Below are 19,459 nucleotides of genomic sequence, written 5' to 3'. Positions count from 1 at the left end.
ACTGCTGTGTCTGTGTGAGACGGCGAGTAGGTGAATGGATGATCTCTGCATGTGTGGTTCCCACCAACTAGTGACACTGTCAGTGATTTATTTAGAATTCAAGGCACACTTAATAAGCATGGCTACAACAGCATTCTGCAGAAATACGCCATCCCATCTGGTTTTCCCTTAGTGGGACTATCATTTGTTTTCAACAGGACAATGACCCAACACACCTCCAGGCTGTGCAAGGGCTATTTGACCAAGAAGGAGAGTGATGGAGTACTGCATCAGATGACCTGGTCTCCACAATCACCCGACCTCAACCCAATTGGGTTGGACCGCAGAGTGAAGGAAAAGCAGCCAACAAAGCAGCCAACAAGCATATGTGGGAACTCCTTCAAGACAGTTGGAAAAGCATTCCAAGTGAAGCTAATTGAGAGAATGCCAAGAGTGTGCAAAGCTGTCATCAAGACAAAGGGTGGCTACTTTGAAGAATCTAAAATATGAAATATATTTTGATTTGTTAACACTTTTTTCGGTTCCATATGTGTTATTTCATAGTTTTGATGTCTTCACTATTATTCTACAATGTAGAAAATTGGAAAAAGAAAAGAAAAACCTTTGAATGAGTAGGTGTGTCCAAAATGTTGACTGGTGCTGTATATTGTGGTAAAGAAACGTGGTGACGAATTGTGCTGGATGCATAAAGGTTTCCTATAATATGACTAGTGCTGTGAGCAGGGAGAGGGATGTCCCTCTTTATAATTAGTCTCCTGGAGCGTTTGTGTGTGTGTGTGTGTGTGTGTGTGTGTGTGTGTGTGTGGTGTGTGGTGTGTGTGTGTGTGTGTGTGTGTGTGTGTGTGTGGTGTGTGTGTGTGTGTGTGTGTGTGTGTGTGTTTGAGAGAGCACAGAGAAAGCAGTTGATGCATAGGTTATCCCCCCATTCCAATTAAAAAGAGCATGCACACCAATTACACAGACAATGACACACACACACACACAAACACACTCATGGAGGGTCAAGATTGGGGTGAGATACTGAACAACCTCTCTTTCTTTCTTTCTTTCTTTCTTTCTTTCTTTCTTTTCTTTCTTTCTTTTCTTTCTTTCTTTCTTTCTTTCTTTCTCTTTCTTTCTTTCTTTCTTTCTTTCTTTCTTTCTCCATCACTTTCTCTGTTTCTACACTCGTCCCTCTCTCCCTTCTCGTATTCTCTCACCCCTGTCTCTCCTGTCTCATGCCTGTCACCCTCCTTAATGGATATTTTCTCATTCTCTGTAGATTATTCTGCTACTGATAGAGTCTCCTGCCTAATGGAGAACAGGACACACACACAGCCCTCCTCAATATGTATTAACCACCCTAGCTAATTCACCGTCAGAGCCTTAATGTGGTACAGCTACAGTCAGCTCCTCACCTTTAAGTGTAAACCAGAAGAGACGTTTAAACGAGAGAAAGAATGTGTGTTTTTGTGTGCAAATTTTACAGGCGACTAGTGATTAGCTAACAGCCTCAGGGGTTCAACTCTATGGGTTTTTAGCTCTGTTAGCGTGCTAGCATTAACATGATGTGATTACAGGGCTATTACAGGAGAGGCAATGCATTATTGAACAGCCTTGTTAGGTAGAGGATGTTCTGCTGACTCCTTATGTCTACCTCTGCTTTCCTTAAAAATACACACACACACACACAGAGGCAGACACACACACACACACAGAGGCAGACACACACACACACAGAGGCAGACACACACACACACACACAGAGGCAGACACACACACAGAGACAGGCACATGCACAACTCAAGACAGGGTCGCACTGCTTTCATGTAGTTTGTCACCAAAAGAAGGCTCTACAGCACTCTTACTATAGGTTCCTGTGAGATCATGTAATTTGAACAGAGATGTGCTTTCCTGTGTGTGTGTGTGCGTGCGTGTGTGTGCGTGATAATGACTCAATAGGGTCCAGGGAGAGAGCATGTTTGGTTAAGAAGATCAATCATAGAGCTGTTAATTCTACTCTGTGTTTTAAATTAAATATTGATCTATACCCTGTAAACACATAGCCCTTCCGTTAACCCATGGATCCCTCCTGAGAGAGGGAGAGGACTATACATTTACACACAGCACCAATGATATAGCCTAATGACACACACATCCACAGCAACAGACATGCTATGTTAGGCTATGAATGGAGGGAGAGATTGGGGAAGAGGAGGGTGATGGGAATGCAGAGGAAGGGAAGGGGAGTGGAAGGCTCTCTCTCTCACTCTGGTCAGTGTAATTAGCAGACTTAGTTCTGTTGGGACCAATTAGAGAATAGAGCTGGCACTCAATGGAGCCTCGTGTGTGTGTGTGTGTGTGTGTGTGTGTGTGTGTGTGTGTGTGTGTGTGTGTGTGTGTGTGTGTGTGTGTGTGTGTGTGTGTGTGTGTGTGTGTGTGTGTGTGTGTGTGTGTGTGTGTGTGTGTGTGTGTGTGTGTGTGTGTGTGTGTGTGTGTGTGTGTGTGTGTGTGCTTGTTCGTGTGTGTGCGTGAGCGCTTGTTCGTGTGTGTGCTAATGAATTGCCCAGCTATATGCAACCAAAATCCCAACATTTTCCAACTGATGGTAAAAATAAAAAACTGCTCTCTTTCTCTTCCTCTTTCAGGATAGCTGTACCAGAGTTCTACTGTTTCGGGGAGTGAATAAAGAGATCAAGAACTACAACAGCCAGACGGCCTTTCAGGTGAGACTCTCCTTCGTTCAGCTGGCCTCTATCAGACATTATGTTATAGCTATACAATAACCACATGCCATAAGGAAAACTTTATATGACTTAATATGGGAGAAGGTTTCAGAAACTCTTGGAGGTCAAGGGAGGTGGACATCAAAGATAATGTATTAATAGTTGTTCTGCCATAACTACATGGCATGAAGGCAACTCCACTTGAAACACTGTTTCCGTACTCTGGCCTGCCTCTGTGGCAAGATGTGTGATTAAGCCTGTGTCAAATTGACAATGACACAGATTTCCTCAACACATCAAAGTTAATTTGTTTGTACACAGGGATAGCTGGCTCCACACAGCGCCAGGGCATGCACACACATTTGTCCACGTGCACGTGCACACGCTCACACAGTGCCAGAAATCAGAAACACACGCTGCTATCAGACATCTGTTACAAGCAGCCTTTTAATGAAGGATTACTAATGTGTGAAATATGAATCAGAGAGAGAGAGCAAGAGAGAGAGAAAGCAAACAAAAGGAAATGCTAGTTTTGTTGTCTGTGTGAACGAGAGAGAGAGAGAGAGAGAGAGAGAGAGAGAGAGAGAGACAGAGAGAGAGAGAGAGGAAAAGAGAACTAGAGAGCGATTCAAAGGAGACAGGGAAGAAAAAAGAGAGAGAGAGAGAAGTAGTGGTCAATGAGAGAGAGAGAGAGAGAGAGAGACAGAGAGAGAGAGAGAGAGAGAGAGAGAGAGAGAGAGAGAGAGAGAGAGAGAGAGAGAGAGAGAGAGAGAGAGAGAGAGAGAGAGAGAGAGAGAGAGAGGAGAGAGAGAGAGAGAGAGAGAGAGAGAGAGAGGGAGAGAGAGAGAGAGGGGGGGGAAAAGAGAACTGGAGAGCGATTCAAAGGAGACAGGGAAGAAAAAAGAGAGAGAGAGAGAGAGAGAGAGAGAGAGAGAGAGAGAGAGAGAGAGAGAGAGAGAGAGAGAGAGAGAGGGAGAGAGAGAGAGAGGGGGGGGGAAAAGAGAACTGGAGAGCGATTCAAAGGAGACAGGGAAGAAAAAAGAGAGAGAGAGAGAGAGAGAGAGAGAGAGAGAGAGAGAGAAGTAGTGGTCAATGAGAGAGAGAGAGAGAGAGAGAGAGCGCAGTAGTGGTCAATGAGAGAGAGAGAGAGAGAGAGCGAGAGCGCAGTAGTGGTCAATGAGAGAGAGAGAGAGAGCGCAGTAGTGGTCAATGAGAGAGAGAGAGAGAGAGAGAGAGCGCAGTAGTGGTCAATGAGAGAGAGAGAGAGAGAGTGCGCAGTAGTGGTCAATGAGAGAGAGAGAGAGAGAGAGCGCAGTAGTGGTCAATGAGAGAGAGAGAGCGAGAGAGAGAGAGAGAGCGCAGTAGTGGCCAATGAGAGCGCGAGAGTGAGAGAGAGAGAGCGCAGTAGTGGCCAATGAGAGAGAGAGAGAGAGCGCAGTAGTGGCCAACGAGAGAGAGAGAGAGCGTAGTAGTGGCCAGCGAGAGAGAGAGAGAGCGCAGTAGTGGCCAGCGAGAGAGAGAGAGTAATGAAGATGGGAGAGATAACAGTTGTGATGGAAATGTAGTCTTAAAAAGCTGATAGGGAGGGAGGGAAGGAGGGAGGGAGGGAGGGAGGGAGGGAGGGGAGGGAGGGAGGGAGGGAGGGAGGGAGGGAGGGAGGGAGGGAGGGAGGGAGGGAGGGAGTAGGGTTTGGATGGAATGTGTTCCCCTGTTGCCTGTTAGCTATTAGAGTAGATGTAGCATACATCTGATAATTGGTTCCCAAAATGTATTTCCTTGAAACAACAGGGGCTAAGGTTTATTCCAGACAGACGTAGAGACTGAGACAGCAGGTTTCAGCAGGGTTCTGTTCTCCCCCATTAGAATGGCAGTTTCTTATGGGAGCCTTGTTTTACGGAACACTTGTGTTGAGAAGCAGGATACTAACCTGTCTTTGGGAAGGGAACAAACACACAACGTATGTGACTTACTCCTCTCCTTCCTTCCTTCCCTCCCTACGCTCTCTTCTCCTTCCCTCTCTTCCCCTCCCCTCTCCTCCCTCTCTCCTCCTCCAGGTTGCCATTATAGCAGGAAACTTTGACCTGGCTGAAATCATTAAGATCCACAAAGTGTCAGACGTTGGTGAGTAGACGACACGCCATGAGCACGTGGCTAACAGCATGTGGTCATTGGACTTTAACTGAGTAAATCACACCTCCATAGTGGTGTGAGAGGGGAAGAGAGTCCTCAGCCAAGTGACTGAAGCACTCGTACTGTAGCCACTGTAATCACCCACTCTGTAATTATCCCTGATCGTGTGCACTTTTTTGTGTGATTCAGTGTACTGGGAGTCAATATGCTACGTGTGATAATTCTGCCATCTAGTGTTTGAAGGAAAGAATATCCCAGATTCCTAACTCAATGCAGTAAGATGTATGTACACATAAAGCTATGTAGCCTTGGTACTACCTCAGGGAATGTAGAAAGGGAAAAGGGGATACCTAGTCAGTTGTACAACTGAATGCATTGAACTGAAATGTCCATTTCACCCAACCCCTGTACACATTGTTATGTTGATTTGACTAGCAACATGTTGTGTCACCCTCTCCCAGTGCCTTTCAGGGAGACCCCCTCCTACACTAACCGTAGACGTGTGTTGGTGGGAGGACTGCCCTCGCCCCGCTCCCTGCTGCGCTCCGCTAGCGACAACAACCTCAATGGGGAGAGCGGTCACGGTCTGGGGCAGGGCCTGCGGCAGGGTCACGGTCGACAGGGTCAGTCTCCTGTCCCCTCTCTGAGGAGCCTGCCTGCACTGGGACAACACCAACAACACGCCAGCCTGGGGGAGGTGAGTGAGAGACTGAGTGAATGAGTGAGTGAGTGAGTGAGTGAGTGAGTGAGTGAGTGAGTGAGTGAGTGAGTGAGTGAGTGAGTGAGTGAGTGAGTGAGTGAGTGAGTGAGTGAGTGAGTGAGTCAGTGAGTGAGTGAGTGAGTGAGTGAGTCAGTGAGTCAGTCAGTGAGTCAGTGAGTGAGTGAGTCAGTGAGCGAGCAAACAAACAAATGGAAAATAAATTACAATATCATTTCGTTAATTTTGTTTGAAATGTTAGTTTAGTTGTTTTGTGTGTGCACGTGTTTGTGAATATACTAAACCAGAGTTTCCCAAACTTGGTCCTCAGGTCCCCAAGGGGTGCACATTTTGGTTTTTGCCCTAACACTACACATCTTATTCAAATGATCAAAGCCAGATGATTAGCTGATTATTTGAATCAGCTGTGTAGTGCTAGGTCAAAAATCTATGTGCACCTTGGGGTCCTGAGGACAGAGTTTGGGAAACTCTGAACTAAAGAGAGAGAGAGAGCTTTGACTATGTACAGACTCAGTGAGCATTGCTATTGAGAATGGTTGCCGTAGGCAGACCTCGCTCTTAAGAGAAGACAGGCTATATGCACAAGAGAAGACAGGCTATGTGCCCACAAAATGAGATGGAAACTGAGCTGCATTTTTTAACCTCCTGCTAAATGTATGACCATATTAGAGACACATATTTCCCTCAGATTACACAGACCCACAAATAATTAAAAAACTAATCGGTGGGTGATGATTTGTGACCTGTTGTCAGGAAAGGGGCAACCAGTGAGGAACAAACACCATTGTAAATACAACCCATATTTACGTTGACTTTTTTCACCTTTTTTTTACTTTAACTATTTGCACATCATTACAACACTCTATATAGACATAATATGACATTTGAAAGGTCTTTATTCTTTTGGAACTTGTTTATTTGACTTTTTGTTTATCCATTTCACTTGCTTTGCCAATGTAAACATATGTTTCCATGCCAATAAAGCCCCTTGAATTGAATTGCGAGAAAGAGAGCCTGTGTGTGTATGTGTGCCTATGTGTGTGTGTGACAGTGTGTGTGCTGTATTCCAGACTCATCATGGAGAGGTGCCAGACAGCAGTCTCCAGAGCACAGGCAGCTCTCGCTCCTCCCACTCCCGCTCTCCCTCGCTACACAGTCATCTGCATGAGGGCGAGCAGAGCGTCAGGAGGGCACACGGACACGCTCTGGGACACGTCCCTCGAGGACGCCTCAGGTGAGACGGACAATCAATCAATCATATATTGAATACCTTGGGGGACAATGAACTGTGCTGTTGTCTGATCTAATAGGCCAGCTCCTCCTCTCTCCTCCTTGTCATCTCTCAAGTGGCTTACTCACGGGACGGCAGGTAGCCTAGTGGTTAGAGCGTTGGACTAGTAACTGAAAGGTTGCAAGATCAAATCCCTGAACTGACAAGGTAAAAATCTCTCGTTCTGCCTCTGAACAAGGCAGTTAACCCACTTTTCCTAGGCTGTCGTTGAAAATAAGAATTTGTACTTAACTGGCTTGGTTCACACTGCGTTTCTGGTCAGTGGGCTGGCCCCTATTAATTGTGATAGATGTCTAGAAGGGTTGTTTGCATAAGGAACTGGACTGTAGACGTACATGAGCTACACTCAGATATCCAGTCCATGCTTGTGGAGTGCATTGGGGGGACTTGTGGGATAAATTGAGCAGATTGCTGAGGTGTTTTATTGTGATCATGTGTCAGTACTAGGGTTGTGACAAATTGACAATTCTTCTTAACGTATAAAGTATAATTCTTTTACGGTTTTCTGTTAAAACGATGAGAAACTTTCATAAAATTCCACGTCAAATCCTATTGCGTGGTTTGACCACTAGGGAGCAATAAAGTTCTATCTCAGTCATACAGCAGGCGGCATCTGAAATGTTCTCACGAAGACAACTGTTAATTCACGTTGATTTGTGTTACTCCCATTTGTTAGCGATTCACAACAAAAAATTCAACTAGCCGAGTGATCACAGTTCTTCTCCTGGCATTATTTTTTCTCTCACTCAATTTCGATCCAACTGCTCCCTCTACACACGCGTGCTGCCCTCCCATTAGTCCTTCAGAAATGACTGCCTATAAAACACAAACAAAACTGTAGACAAGCTATATATATTCTTTGCTAAATCACGACAGCTTTATCACAAATTCCAAATGGTCTGGTTGATTAAAGTAGGGAAATATGTGTTCCAACCACGACCTGCAGTTTGGAATAATAAATGCCCCTCCTCTATTTTAGTAATTTTGGTGAATGGCTACAGTGTAGAATACAACACTTTAGAATACAACACTATATATACAAAAGTATGTGGACAGGTGTATAAAATCGAGCACACAGCCATGCAATCTCCATAGACAAACACAATAGGCAGTAGAAAGGCCTTACTGAAGAGCTCAGTGACTTTCAACGTGGCACCATCTTAGGATGCCACCTTTCCAAAAAGTCAGTTAATCAAATTCCTGTCCTGCTAGAGCTGCCCCGGTCAACTGTAAATGCTGTTATTGTGTAGGGGAAACTTCTAGGAGCAAAAACGGCTAAGCCGCAAAGTGGTAGGCCACACAAGCTCACAAAACAGGACCGCCGAGTGCAGAAGCTCACTACCGAGTTCCAAACTGCCTCTGGAAGCAACGTCAGCGCAAATACTGTTAGTCGGGAGCTTCATTAAATGGATTTTCATAAACCAGCAGCTGCACACAACCCTAAGCTCACTACGCACAATGCCAAGCGTCGGCTGGAGTTGTGTAAAGCTCGCCGCCAGTAGAAATGTGTTTTCTGGAGTGAGGAATCACGCTTCACCATCTGGCAGTACGACGGACGAGTGCCAGTAGAACGCTACCTGCCCCAATGCATAGTGCCAAATATAAAGTTTGGTGGAGGAGGAATAATGGTCTGGGACTGTTTTTCATGGTTCGGGCTAGGCCCCTTAGTTCCAGTGAAGGAAAATCCTAACGCTACAGCATACATTGACATTCTAGATGATTCTGTGCTTCCAACTTTGTGGCAACAGTTTGGGGAAGGCCATTTCCTGTTTCAGCATGACAACGCCCCTGTGCACAATGCATGCCCAACCTCACTAATGCTCTTGTGGCTGAATGGAAGCAAATCCCCTCAGCAATGTTCCAACATCTAGTCATGGAATGCCTTCCCAGAAGAGAGGAGCAGCAAAGGGGGTCCAACTCCATATTAATGCCCATGACTTTGGAATGAGATGTTTTGACGAGCATGTGTCCACATACTTTTGGTCATGTAGTGTATGTACAGTGCATTCGGAAAGTATTCAGACCCCTTGACTTTTTCCACATTTTGTTACATTACAACCTTAATCTAAAATTAAATGAATTGTTTTTTCCCCCATCAATCTACACACAATATCCCGTAATGACAAAGCAAAAACTGGTGAGGTTGGATTGGGAGCGTCGCTGCATAGCTATTTTCAGGTCTCTTCAGAGATGTTTGACCGGGCTCTGGCTGGACTACTCAAGGACATTCAGAGACTTGTCCCAAAGCCAGTCCTGCGTTGTCTTGGCTGTGTGCTTAGGGTTGTTGTTTTGTTGGAAGAAGAACCTTCGTCCCAGTCTGAGGTCCTGAGCACACTGGAGCAGGTTTTCATCAAGGATTTCTCTGTACTTTACTCCATTCATCTTTCCCTCAATCCTGACTTGTCTCCCAGTCCATGCCACTGAAAAACATCCCCACAGCATGATGCTGCCACCACCATGCTTCACCTTAGGGAAGGTGCCAGGTTTCCTCGAGACGTGACGCTTGGTATTCAGGCCAAAGAGTTCAATCATTGTTTCATCAGACCAGAGAATCTTGTTACTCATGATCTGAGAGTCTTAAGGTGCCTTTTGGCAAACTCCAAGCGGGCGGTCAAGTGCCTTTTACTGAGGAGTGGCTTCCATCTGGCCAAACTACCATAAAGGTGTGATTGATGGAGTGCTGCAGAGATGGTTGTCCTTCTGGAAAGTTCTTCCATCTCCACAGAAGAACTCTGGAGCTCTGTCAGTGACCATCGGGTTCTTGGTCGTATCCCTGACCAAGGCCCTTCTCCCCCGATTGCTCAGTTTGGCCAGGCGGCCAGCTCTAGGAAGTTTTCGTGGTTCCCAACTTCTTCCATTTAAGAATGATGTAGGCCACTGTTTTCTTGGGGACCTTCAGTGCTGCAGAAATGTTTTGGTACACTTCCCCGGATTTGTGCCTTAACACAATCCTGTCTCGGAGCTCTATGGACAATTCCTTCGACCTCATGACTTGGTTTTTGCCCTGACATGCACTGTCAACTGTGGGACATTATATAGACAGGTGTGTGCCTTTCCAAATCATGTCCAATCAATTGAATTTACCACAGGTGGACTCCAATCATGTTGTAGAAACATCTCAAGGATGATCAATGGAAACAGGATGCATCTGAGCTCAATTTCGAGTCTCATAGCAAAGGGTCTGAATGCTTATGTAAATAAGGTATTTCTGTTTTTGCAAAATTATAATCTGTTTTTGCTTTGTCATTATGGTGTATTGTGTGTAGATTGATGAAGAAAATGTCATATTTAATCCATTTTAGAATAAGGCTGTAACGTCACAAAATTTGGAAAAAGTCAAGGGGTCTGAATACTGTACTTACCGATATTCTCCAGAAGCAGCAGCAGTTTCATGTCTGACAGGGCAATTGCATTACAGACAACACTCGAGCGCTCTCTCCCTCTGTAATACTCCATACTGTCACTTCACTCCATCCATCACACAGGCTGTTTCTCAGACCTCTCTCTCTCTTTCAAGAAATTCCCTTTCTTTCGAAAGTGTGTTTCTTAAGTCCTTTGTTGTTGTAATTAATTCTTTACGGTTATGTTTTTTGCAGAATGTTTTAAATAACTTGAAGAAAATACACTTCATGACACTGTCAAGAAGCATTAAGACCATCATAAACATATAAGCCAGATAGGCCTATCACGTACATGCCCTTATATCAGTCAAAAAGAGGGTGTGTTGTCCTGCTCCTGAAATCTGCTCCTGCTTTATTCCCAGTTATCAGCAACAGAGCATTGGGGTAGGTGCATGTCTGACATCAATATGTGCGTAATTACAATGTTAATGTAATATGCCATAAAATAACTCCTTGTGGTAGGTTTTGTGAGTTTTTACACTCTTATGTAGGTGTCCTAACCAGCCATAAAATAACACAGTATATGTCACAACAGGTCTAAATATATTGTGTGTGTCATGACAGTGTTATGACCATATTATAACAGGTTATGACAAGTTATGTTAGATGTTATGACATATTATGGCATGGTTATGACTGTGTCATAACGTGTTATGACGCTGGGTGTCAAGTAAAGTATTACCAACGAGGGATAATGAAAGGCATCGATAGAGGGAGGGAGGGGTAGTTCCCCTACTGTGTTCTGTCCTAGATGCCCGTCTGTGTTCTTCTACTGTTTCTTTTTCTGCTGTAATTAGCATGTTCATTTGTGTAAGAAGTGACAGGTCTGTAAATTGCTAATGTTACTGACACAACAGTAAAGGCCTGAGGACTCTTGAGGGAGAGAGTGACTGTCCTCAAATGACATGGTGCAGGGAAAGCATTAGAAACATGTTTACACAATCTTCCTCCCTCCCTCCTTTGCCTCCTTTCTTTCCTTACCTATCTACTCCTCTCCCTCCCTATTGTTGGTCACTACTTTGCGCTCTCTCGCTCTCTCTCTCTTTCTCTCTCTCTCTCTCTCTCTCTCTCTCTCTCTCGCTCTCTCCCTCCATCTCCATCTGTCCGTCCTGTGGTAGCTCCAGGGCATTCTGGGTACAAGGGGAGTGTGAAATTAGTTTGGCCGGTCAGTGGCCCGCCCCTACAGCCAATATAACCACTTCCCGTGGAACATGCCATCACTTCCTCTCAAACCAGAGTGGGCAGTGCTGTCAGGAGTCCAAAACTGTTTCTAGGAGGAAACTGGGAATGGTTGAGAAAAGGTTGGAATTTGGACACATGGAATGGTTGTGAGTTATCTATACCATAGAAAACCAATATAACACTATTGGTTATAGAGGTTGGTAATGCAATAGGCCTGGTTCCTGCTTTTCTCTGCTGTCTCCATCTGTCCCCCTATCCATTTTCTGTCATTCTCTTGCTCACCTTTCTTTCACCTTTCTCTCTCTTTTGCACATCCTCTCTTTCATTTCTTCTCCACTGTCACCTCCTGTTCTCCCTCTTTCTCCCCCCCACTCCTCTCTGTCTTGATCTCTTCCTTCATTCTATAACTGTAGGGTCTGTTGGAGTGTAGATTATCCATGGTTTTCCAAAGGGTTGAGAGGGAAAGAAAGAGAGAGAATCTCCTGATACTGGGCAAAAAGGGTCAATATCAGGGGATATCTTTATCTATATATTTCTGGATATCTGACATTTTATTAGGTATACGTAGTAGACATACTCCAGATACGCATGTCTTTAATGTCATATACGGAGCTGGGATATTCTACATAATTGGACAGTTTCTACATGCATCCAATCCGGAACTCAGAAATCTCCCTGCTACTGTATCATCCTTGTACTGTAAGTCTGATCGAAAATGGTCAATAAACTAAATTCAACTCATGAAATGTGACCGACCGGCTCAAATTGGTCTTATGTAGCAACATTTTTAATTGTGTTCTTTATATTGGATAAAAGTAGAGACTCAGAGCTACAAAATGGTATATCATACACTGTATTTTTGAGGAACAATGGGAAAGTAATGTTGATGAACTTGTAACCTCACTTTTGGTAGCTACTGGAGAGCTCTTCTTTGTCTACACCCATTCAGCATCGTTCACACCCTCTTAAGCTTTAGCCCCAACCATCTGAGCGTGCTGTGTTAACAACAGCAGTCAAGCACCCAAGCTAATGTTGGCTAACTTACTAGCTACTTCCAAACACAAATGAGAGAACTGACCATTTTACTCGCTCTAGCAGAGCTGGTTCGGCTGTTTTTATGTTGTCCAGAGCATTGGTGACTGCAACTGTGTGGCTGGCAACAATTTGCACTTTTTTGAAAACCTTTACTGACACCAGCCATATTCAACCGGTGTTGATACGTTCGTAAATTCGTCAGTTATTCTGCGCTCTGGTACACTCAGACGAGAGTGCTCTGAAATTGGAGTAGATAGCCAGAGTGAATTTACCAGCTATGTCTTTCAACAGTTATCGCAGTGACATTCTATTGAAATGGAAACTTGCATAGTGGAGTATTTCAATAAGACATGTAGCTAGCTAGTTAATTAAACCATAGTCCCAACTCATGACGTTACTATTCTGCATGAATCTGCAGGTAGCTAACCAACCAGGTTCAATTTTAGCGAGCTAACTTTAGGTTTCAACTAGCAAAGTAAATGGCTCTGAGGTACAAATAATAAGATCATACTAGCAAGCCAGCCAGTTAACATTAGCAAGCTAGCTAACAGTACACTTTAACTTGAAATGAAAATGACTTTGTCAAAATTAGAAATGCGTAATATCTGAAAATCTAGCTAGCTAGACTATCTTACCCATATATATGGAATGGACGCTTCTCCCTGTCACAGATGCCATGGTTTCCCTTAGTTTGAAGATGTAATCCAGAAACTGGTGTTTTCTCCATCTCCTTATGTAACAGTTTAGCTTCCGTCCCTCTCCTCGCCCCTACCTGGGTGTCACAACTTCTCTGCACACATCAACAACTGCCTCCCACGAAGCATCGTTACCCATCTCTCCACAAAAGCCGTGGCCCCTGCAGAGCAAGGGGAACAAGTACTTCAAGGTCTCAGAACGAGTGACATCACCGATTGAAATGCTATTAGCACGCACCCCGCTAACTAGCTAGCCATTTCACATCAGTTACACTCACCCCCTTTTGACCTCCTCCTTTCCGCAGCAACCAGTGATCCGGGTCAACAGCATCAATGTAACAGTTTAGTTTCCATCCCTCTCCTCACCCCTACCTGGGCTCGAACCAGGGACCCTCTGTACACATAGACAACAGCCACCCTTGAAGCATCGTTACCTATCGCTCCACAAAAGCCACAGCCCTTGCAGAGCAAGGGGGACAACTACTTCAAGGTCTCAGAACGAGTGACATCCTGATTGAAAAGTTATTAGCGCACACCCAGCTAACTAGCTAGCCATTTCACATCGGTTACACTTAGCTATCATACTTTAATTCCACTGATTTCAAAACTCGGTCCTCCAGAAAGTGAAGATCTACGACGCAATATATATATATTTTTAAAGCCGTGTTAGACAGGATTACTTAGACATACTGACCAGCTCAAATAGACAGAAGCATGCAATATGGCAGACCAATCCAAACTCATCTCTCGGCATGTCCAGCCCACTCATTATCTCAGCCAATCATGGCTAGCGGGAAGGTTGCTGTCCCTTTTTCTGTGGCTAAACCAACTAGGCTCATAATTTAACAATTGTATTTATATTTACAGATGGCATACAATATTATTATGATGGCACATGAAAGTTCACATGTTCCAGAAAGCATTTCTGCAACAAAAAAACTAATTTTGATAAAACATTTAAAAGTTTTAGTTCAAATGGCTCTTTTGTGAGGTAGTGACCCGTCGACATATGCCTAGTTTCCTGAAACGAGTCACAAATGACCAACGCCCAAATAATTTGACCTGTTTAGGTGCCACAAATTACTGTGCTTTTACACATGAAGGTGACATATCTGAGCATACACTTGCACCATATTCAGAAGTAGGCAATGCAAGGCACGGAAAGCCAAATGTCATATTTAAGTTGCTATTTCCAAAGCACATCTGTTATTTCTGTTTTAAAAAATCCAGCGTAACAAATCCAGAGCTCCAATAACAACATATGTTTTCTGTGAAGATGCAAACGTAGGTGAATATTTGCCAAAATGATATTTTATTTATTTAACAGAAAATAAAGGTTGCACACTCTCAATACCCCTGCCTACTCTGTTTGTTATGAACAATGGATGCAGATTGGGTCGTCAGCAGCGGTCCCTCAGAGTCCACCCCAACATGGTGGTAGTGTTGGTCTGTGATCCACTACAAACTGTCAATGCATAAATCATTCATCAACATTTTGTTGATATTGCATGAAAATATTGTCATTTCACATAACCGTACCATGTGATTCTATTTACTACAATAAATAAAACATCTCAAATTACCTTTAAAGCTGCAATATTTAACTTTTTGGGCAACCCGGACAAATTCACATAGAAATGTGAGTTATGCATCGCTCATTCTCATTGAAAGCAAGTATTAGAAGGGGTAGATCGGTTTTGTACATCAGCTTCAAATAGCTGAAAATAGAATATTTTAGGTTATTGAAAATATATTTCACAGCGGTTTAAATGGTACAATGATTCTCCACACTATTGCTTGCTTGTTTTGTCACAAACAAAAATTACTCAAACTATTAGAATTTTAGCAACCAGGAAATAGCAGAGTGATTTCTGCATATTGCACCTTTAACTTCTTTGAAGCATTTTCTCAATAGCTTCTCACTTCTTTGTTTCTCCTTTGGTCAATTCGACCACACACTGTTGACACATTCATTTGTGGAGCCCAAATTAAAAAATGACATTTGGAACTCCACAGCAGAAAATACATGATTCTTGTTGCTAGGCTACCAGTTACTGTGCTTTTAGCTTGTGGTTTGGCGCACCTTTATCCAGAGGGAATTCAAAACATTATAGCTAGTGTCTGAAAGAATGATATGAATTTAATATTTGTCAAATTATGAAAGATGTCCTCAAAACTCAAATAAGAATCAGGAATTGCGATTATTTAGCATATCAAAAAACATTTCAAGATCCTGATATGGACCTGATATGGAGCATATGCATTGTATGTGCTGAGAAAATATACTATTTATGCCAACTATCAGTCTTTGTCATCATATAGAGAAAATAACATGTCCACATAGTCCTATCTCAGGATATGTACTTAGTCAATATCCGGCCATGCCATGTATGATATCCAGAGGGAATCCAAAAATGATCTGTGCATAAAATAAAAGATGGATTTTGTATTTGTCAAATTATTGACCATGTTCTAAAAACTCAGAAATCCATCATCATATTTTCAGCATATCAAAAAGTTTATCAAGATCTGGATATGGATTTCAGCCAAGAGAAGCATAGGCTATCTGGAATCAATATAGCTTTATATCTTGAATGTGCTGAGAAAACACAGATATGCGATGTATACAGTCAGTATTTGTCAACATGATTAGAGAAAATAGGCTGTCAAATACAGTTGAAGTTGGAATTTTACATGCACCTTAGCCAAATACATTTAAACTAATTCCTGACATTTAATCCTAGTAAAAAATGTCCTGTCTTAGGTCAGATAGGATCACCACTTTATTTTAAGAATGTGAAATGTCAGAATGATAGTAGAGAGAATGATTTATTTCAGTTTTTGTTTCTTTCATTACATTCCCAGTGGGTCAGAAGTTTACATACAGTCAATTAGTATTTGGTAGAATTGCCTTAAAATGGTTTAACTTGGGTCAAAAGTTTCGGGTAGCCTTCCACAAGCTTCCCACAATAAGTTGGGTGAATTTTGGCCCATTCTTCCTGACAGAGCTGGTGTAACTGATTCAGGTTTGTAGGCCTCCTTGCTTGCACACACTTTTTCAGTTCTGCCCACAAATGTTCTATAGGATTGAGGTCAGGGCTTTGTGATGACCACTCCAATACCTTGACTTTGCTGTCCTTAAGCCATTTTGCCAAGGCAATTCTACCACAACTTTGGAAGTATGCTTGGGGTCATTGTCCATTTGGAAAACCCATTTGCGACCAAGCTTTAACTTCCTGACTGATGTCTTGAGATGTTGCTTCAATATATTCACATAATTTTCCATCATCATGATGCCATCTTTTTTGTGAAGTGAACCAATCCCTCCTGCAGCAAAGCACCCCAACAACATGATGCTGCCACCCCCGTTCTTCACGGTTGGGATGGTGTTCTTCGGCTTGCAAGCCTCCCACTTTTTCCTCCAAACATAACGATGGTCATTATGGCCAAACAGTTCTATTTTTGTTTCATCATACTAGAGGACATTTCTCCAAAAAGTACGATCTTTGTCCCCATGTGCAGTTGCAAACCGTGGTCTGGATTTTTTATGGCAGTTTTGGAACAGTGGCTTCTTCCTTGCTGAGCGGACTTTCAGGTTACGTCGATATAGGACTCGTTTTACTGTGGATATAGATACTTTTGTACCTGTTTCCTCCAGCATCTTCACTAGGTCCTTTGCTGTTGTTCTGGGATTGATTTGAACTTTTTGCACCAAAGTACGTTAATCTCTAGGAGACAGAACACGTCTCCTTCCTGAGCGGTATGACAGCTGTGTGGTCCCATGGTGTTTATACTTGCGTACTATTGTTTGTACAGATGAACGTGGTACCTTCAGGCGTTTGGAAATTACTCCCAAGGATGAACCAGAATTGTGGAGGTCTACAATATTTTTTCTGGGATCTTGGCTGATTTATTTTGATTTTTCCATGATGTCAAGCAAGGAGGCACTGACTTTGAAGGTTGGTCTTGAAATAAATCCACAGGTACACCTCCAATTGACTCAAATGATGTCAATTAGCCTATCAGAAGCTTCTAAAGCCATTACCAAATTTTCTGGAATTTTCCAAGCTGTTTAAAGGCACAGTCAACTTAGTGTATGTAAACTTCTGACCCACTGGAATTGTGATACAGTGAATTATAAGTGAAATAATCTGTCTGTAAACAATTGTTGGAAAAATGACTTGTGTCATGCACAAAGTAGATGTCCTAACCGACTTGCCAAAACTATAGTTTGCTAACAAGAAATTTGTGGAGTGCTTGAAAAACGAGTTTTAATTACTCCAACCTATGTGTATTTTAAATTTTTTTATTTAAAAACCATCTTCACATTTTCAAACAGTCCATTTATATTTTCCAACAGGGCTATACATTTGGGTGAGGTTTTCTTGCCTGACTAGCCTTGTTTCACTGCCAAAAATAAAATGAAACCATCTAGTGTTCAGCGAAATAACAACACAATGTCAAATACAGGTAGCCTTGTCAAATAATTAACATCCAATCACAGTAACTGTTACTCTATCGTGGGAATTCCACTAATGATCTGTATGTATCCAAACGTACCTGCTGCTCATGTTGGTATCTGTACTGATGGTACAAAAGCCATGACAGGGAGACATAGTGGAGTGGTAACATGCGTGCAAGCAGTTGCTCCCGACGCCACTTGGGTACACTGCAGCATCCACCGAGAGGCTCTTGCTGCCAAGGGAATGCCTGACAGCTTGAAAGACATTTTGGACACTACAGTGAAAATGGTTAACTTTGTTAAAGCAAGGCCCCTGAACACTCGTGTATTTTCTGCACTATGCAGTGATATGGGCAGCAACCATGTAACGCTTTTACAAGATACAGAAGTGTGCTGGTTATCAAGGGGAAAGTATTGACACGTGTTTTTGAATTGAGAGACGAGCTTAAAGTTTTCTTTACTGTCCATAATATTCTCTTGTCTGACCGCTTGCATGATGACGAGTTTCTCACACGACTGGCCTATCTGGGTGATGTTTTTTCTCACCTGAATGATCTGAATCTAGGATTACAGGGACTCTCCGCAACTATATTCAATGTGCTGAACAAAATTGAGGCTATGATTAAGAAGTTGGAGCTCTTCTCTGTCTGCATTAAGAAGGACAACACACAGGTCTTTCCATCATTGTATGATTTTTTTGGTCCGCAAATTAACTCAAGCTTACGGACAATGTCAAATGTGATATCGCGAAGGAACTGAGTGAGCTGAGTGTGCAATTGCGCAGGTACTTTCCCGAAATGGATGACACAAACAACTGGATTCGTTATCCCTTTCATGCCCTGCCTCCAGTCCACTTACCGATATCTGAACAAGAGAGCCTCATCGAAATTGCAACAAGCGGTTCTGTGAAAATTGAATTTAATCAGAAGCCACTGATATATTTCTGGATTGGGCTGTGCTCAGAGTATCCTGCCTTGGCAAATCACGCTGTTAAGACACTTTTGTCCTTTGCAACCATGTACCTATGTGAGAGTGGATTCTCGGCCCTCACTAGCATGAAAACTAAATACAGGCACAGACTGTGTGGAAAATGACTGAGCCTCTCTCCAATACAACCCAACAATGGTGCATCCTTTCAAGCACACCTTTCTCATTAACCTGTGGTGAGTTAGTCACCATTTTTTATTAACAAATAAGGTTTTATATGTAAGATGGTTAAATAAAGAGCAAAATTATTGATTATTATTATTTGTGCCCTGGTCCTATAAGAGCTCTTTGTCACTTCCCATGAGCCGGGTTGTGACAAACTCACACTCATTCTTATGTTTAATACACTGCTCAAAAAAATAAAGGGAACACTTAAACAACACATCCTAGATCTGAATGAAAGAAATAATCTTATTAAATACTTTTTTCTTTACATAGTTGAATGTGCTGACAACAAAATCACACAAAAATAATCAATGGAAATCCAATTTATCAACCCATGGAGGTCTGGATTTGGAGTCACACTCAAAATTAAAGTGGAAAACCACACTACAGGCTGATCCAACTTTGATGTAATGTCCTTAAAACAAGTCAAAATGAGGCTCAGTAGTGTGTGTGGCCTCCACGTGCCTGTATGACCTCCCTACAACACCTGGGCATGCTCCTGATGAGGTGGCGGATGGTCTCCTGAGGGATCTCCTCCCAGACCTGGACTAAAGCATCCGCCAACTCCTGGACAGTCTGTGGTGCAACGTGGCGTTGGTGGATGGAGCGAGACATGATGTCCCAGATGTGCTCAATTGGATTCAGGTCTGGGGAACGGGCGGGCCAGTCCATAGCATCAATGCCTTCC

General features: G+C 43.0%; 1 protein-coding gene across 1 annotated transcript in view; it reads left to right on the top strand.

Annotated features, from left to right (window-relative positions):
* LOC106573509 (SH3 and multiple ankyrin repeat domains protein 3) overlaps positions 1-19,459 on the top strand; it is a 169,781-nt gene that overhangs the window by 16,191 nt on the left and 134,131 nt on the right. The window contains exons 5-8 of the mRNA XM_082963248.1: positions 2,628-2,705; positions 4,760-4,826; positions 5,297-5,532; positions 6,624-6,787. Coding sequence (XP_082819374.1) covers positions 2,628-2,705; positions 4,760-4,826; positions 5,297-5,532; positions 6,624-6,787 — 545 coding nt within the window. The remainder of the gene's footprint in view (positions 1-2,627; positions 2,706-4,759; positions 4,827-5,296; positions 5,533-6,623; positions 6,788-19,459) is intronic.

Source organism: Salmo salar, chromosome 16, assembly GCF_965601325.2.
Source record: "Salmo salar chromosome 16, fSalSal1, whole genome shotgun sequence".
Classification (NCBI taxonomy): domain Eukaryota; kingdom Metazoa; phylum Chordata; class Actinopteri; order Salmoniformes; family Salmonidae; genus Salmo; species Salmo salar.
This window is presented reverse-complemented; position numbering and strand designations above follow the sequence as displayed.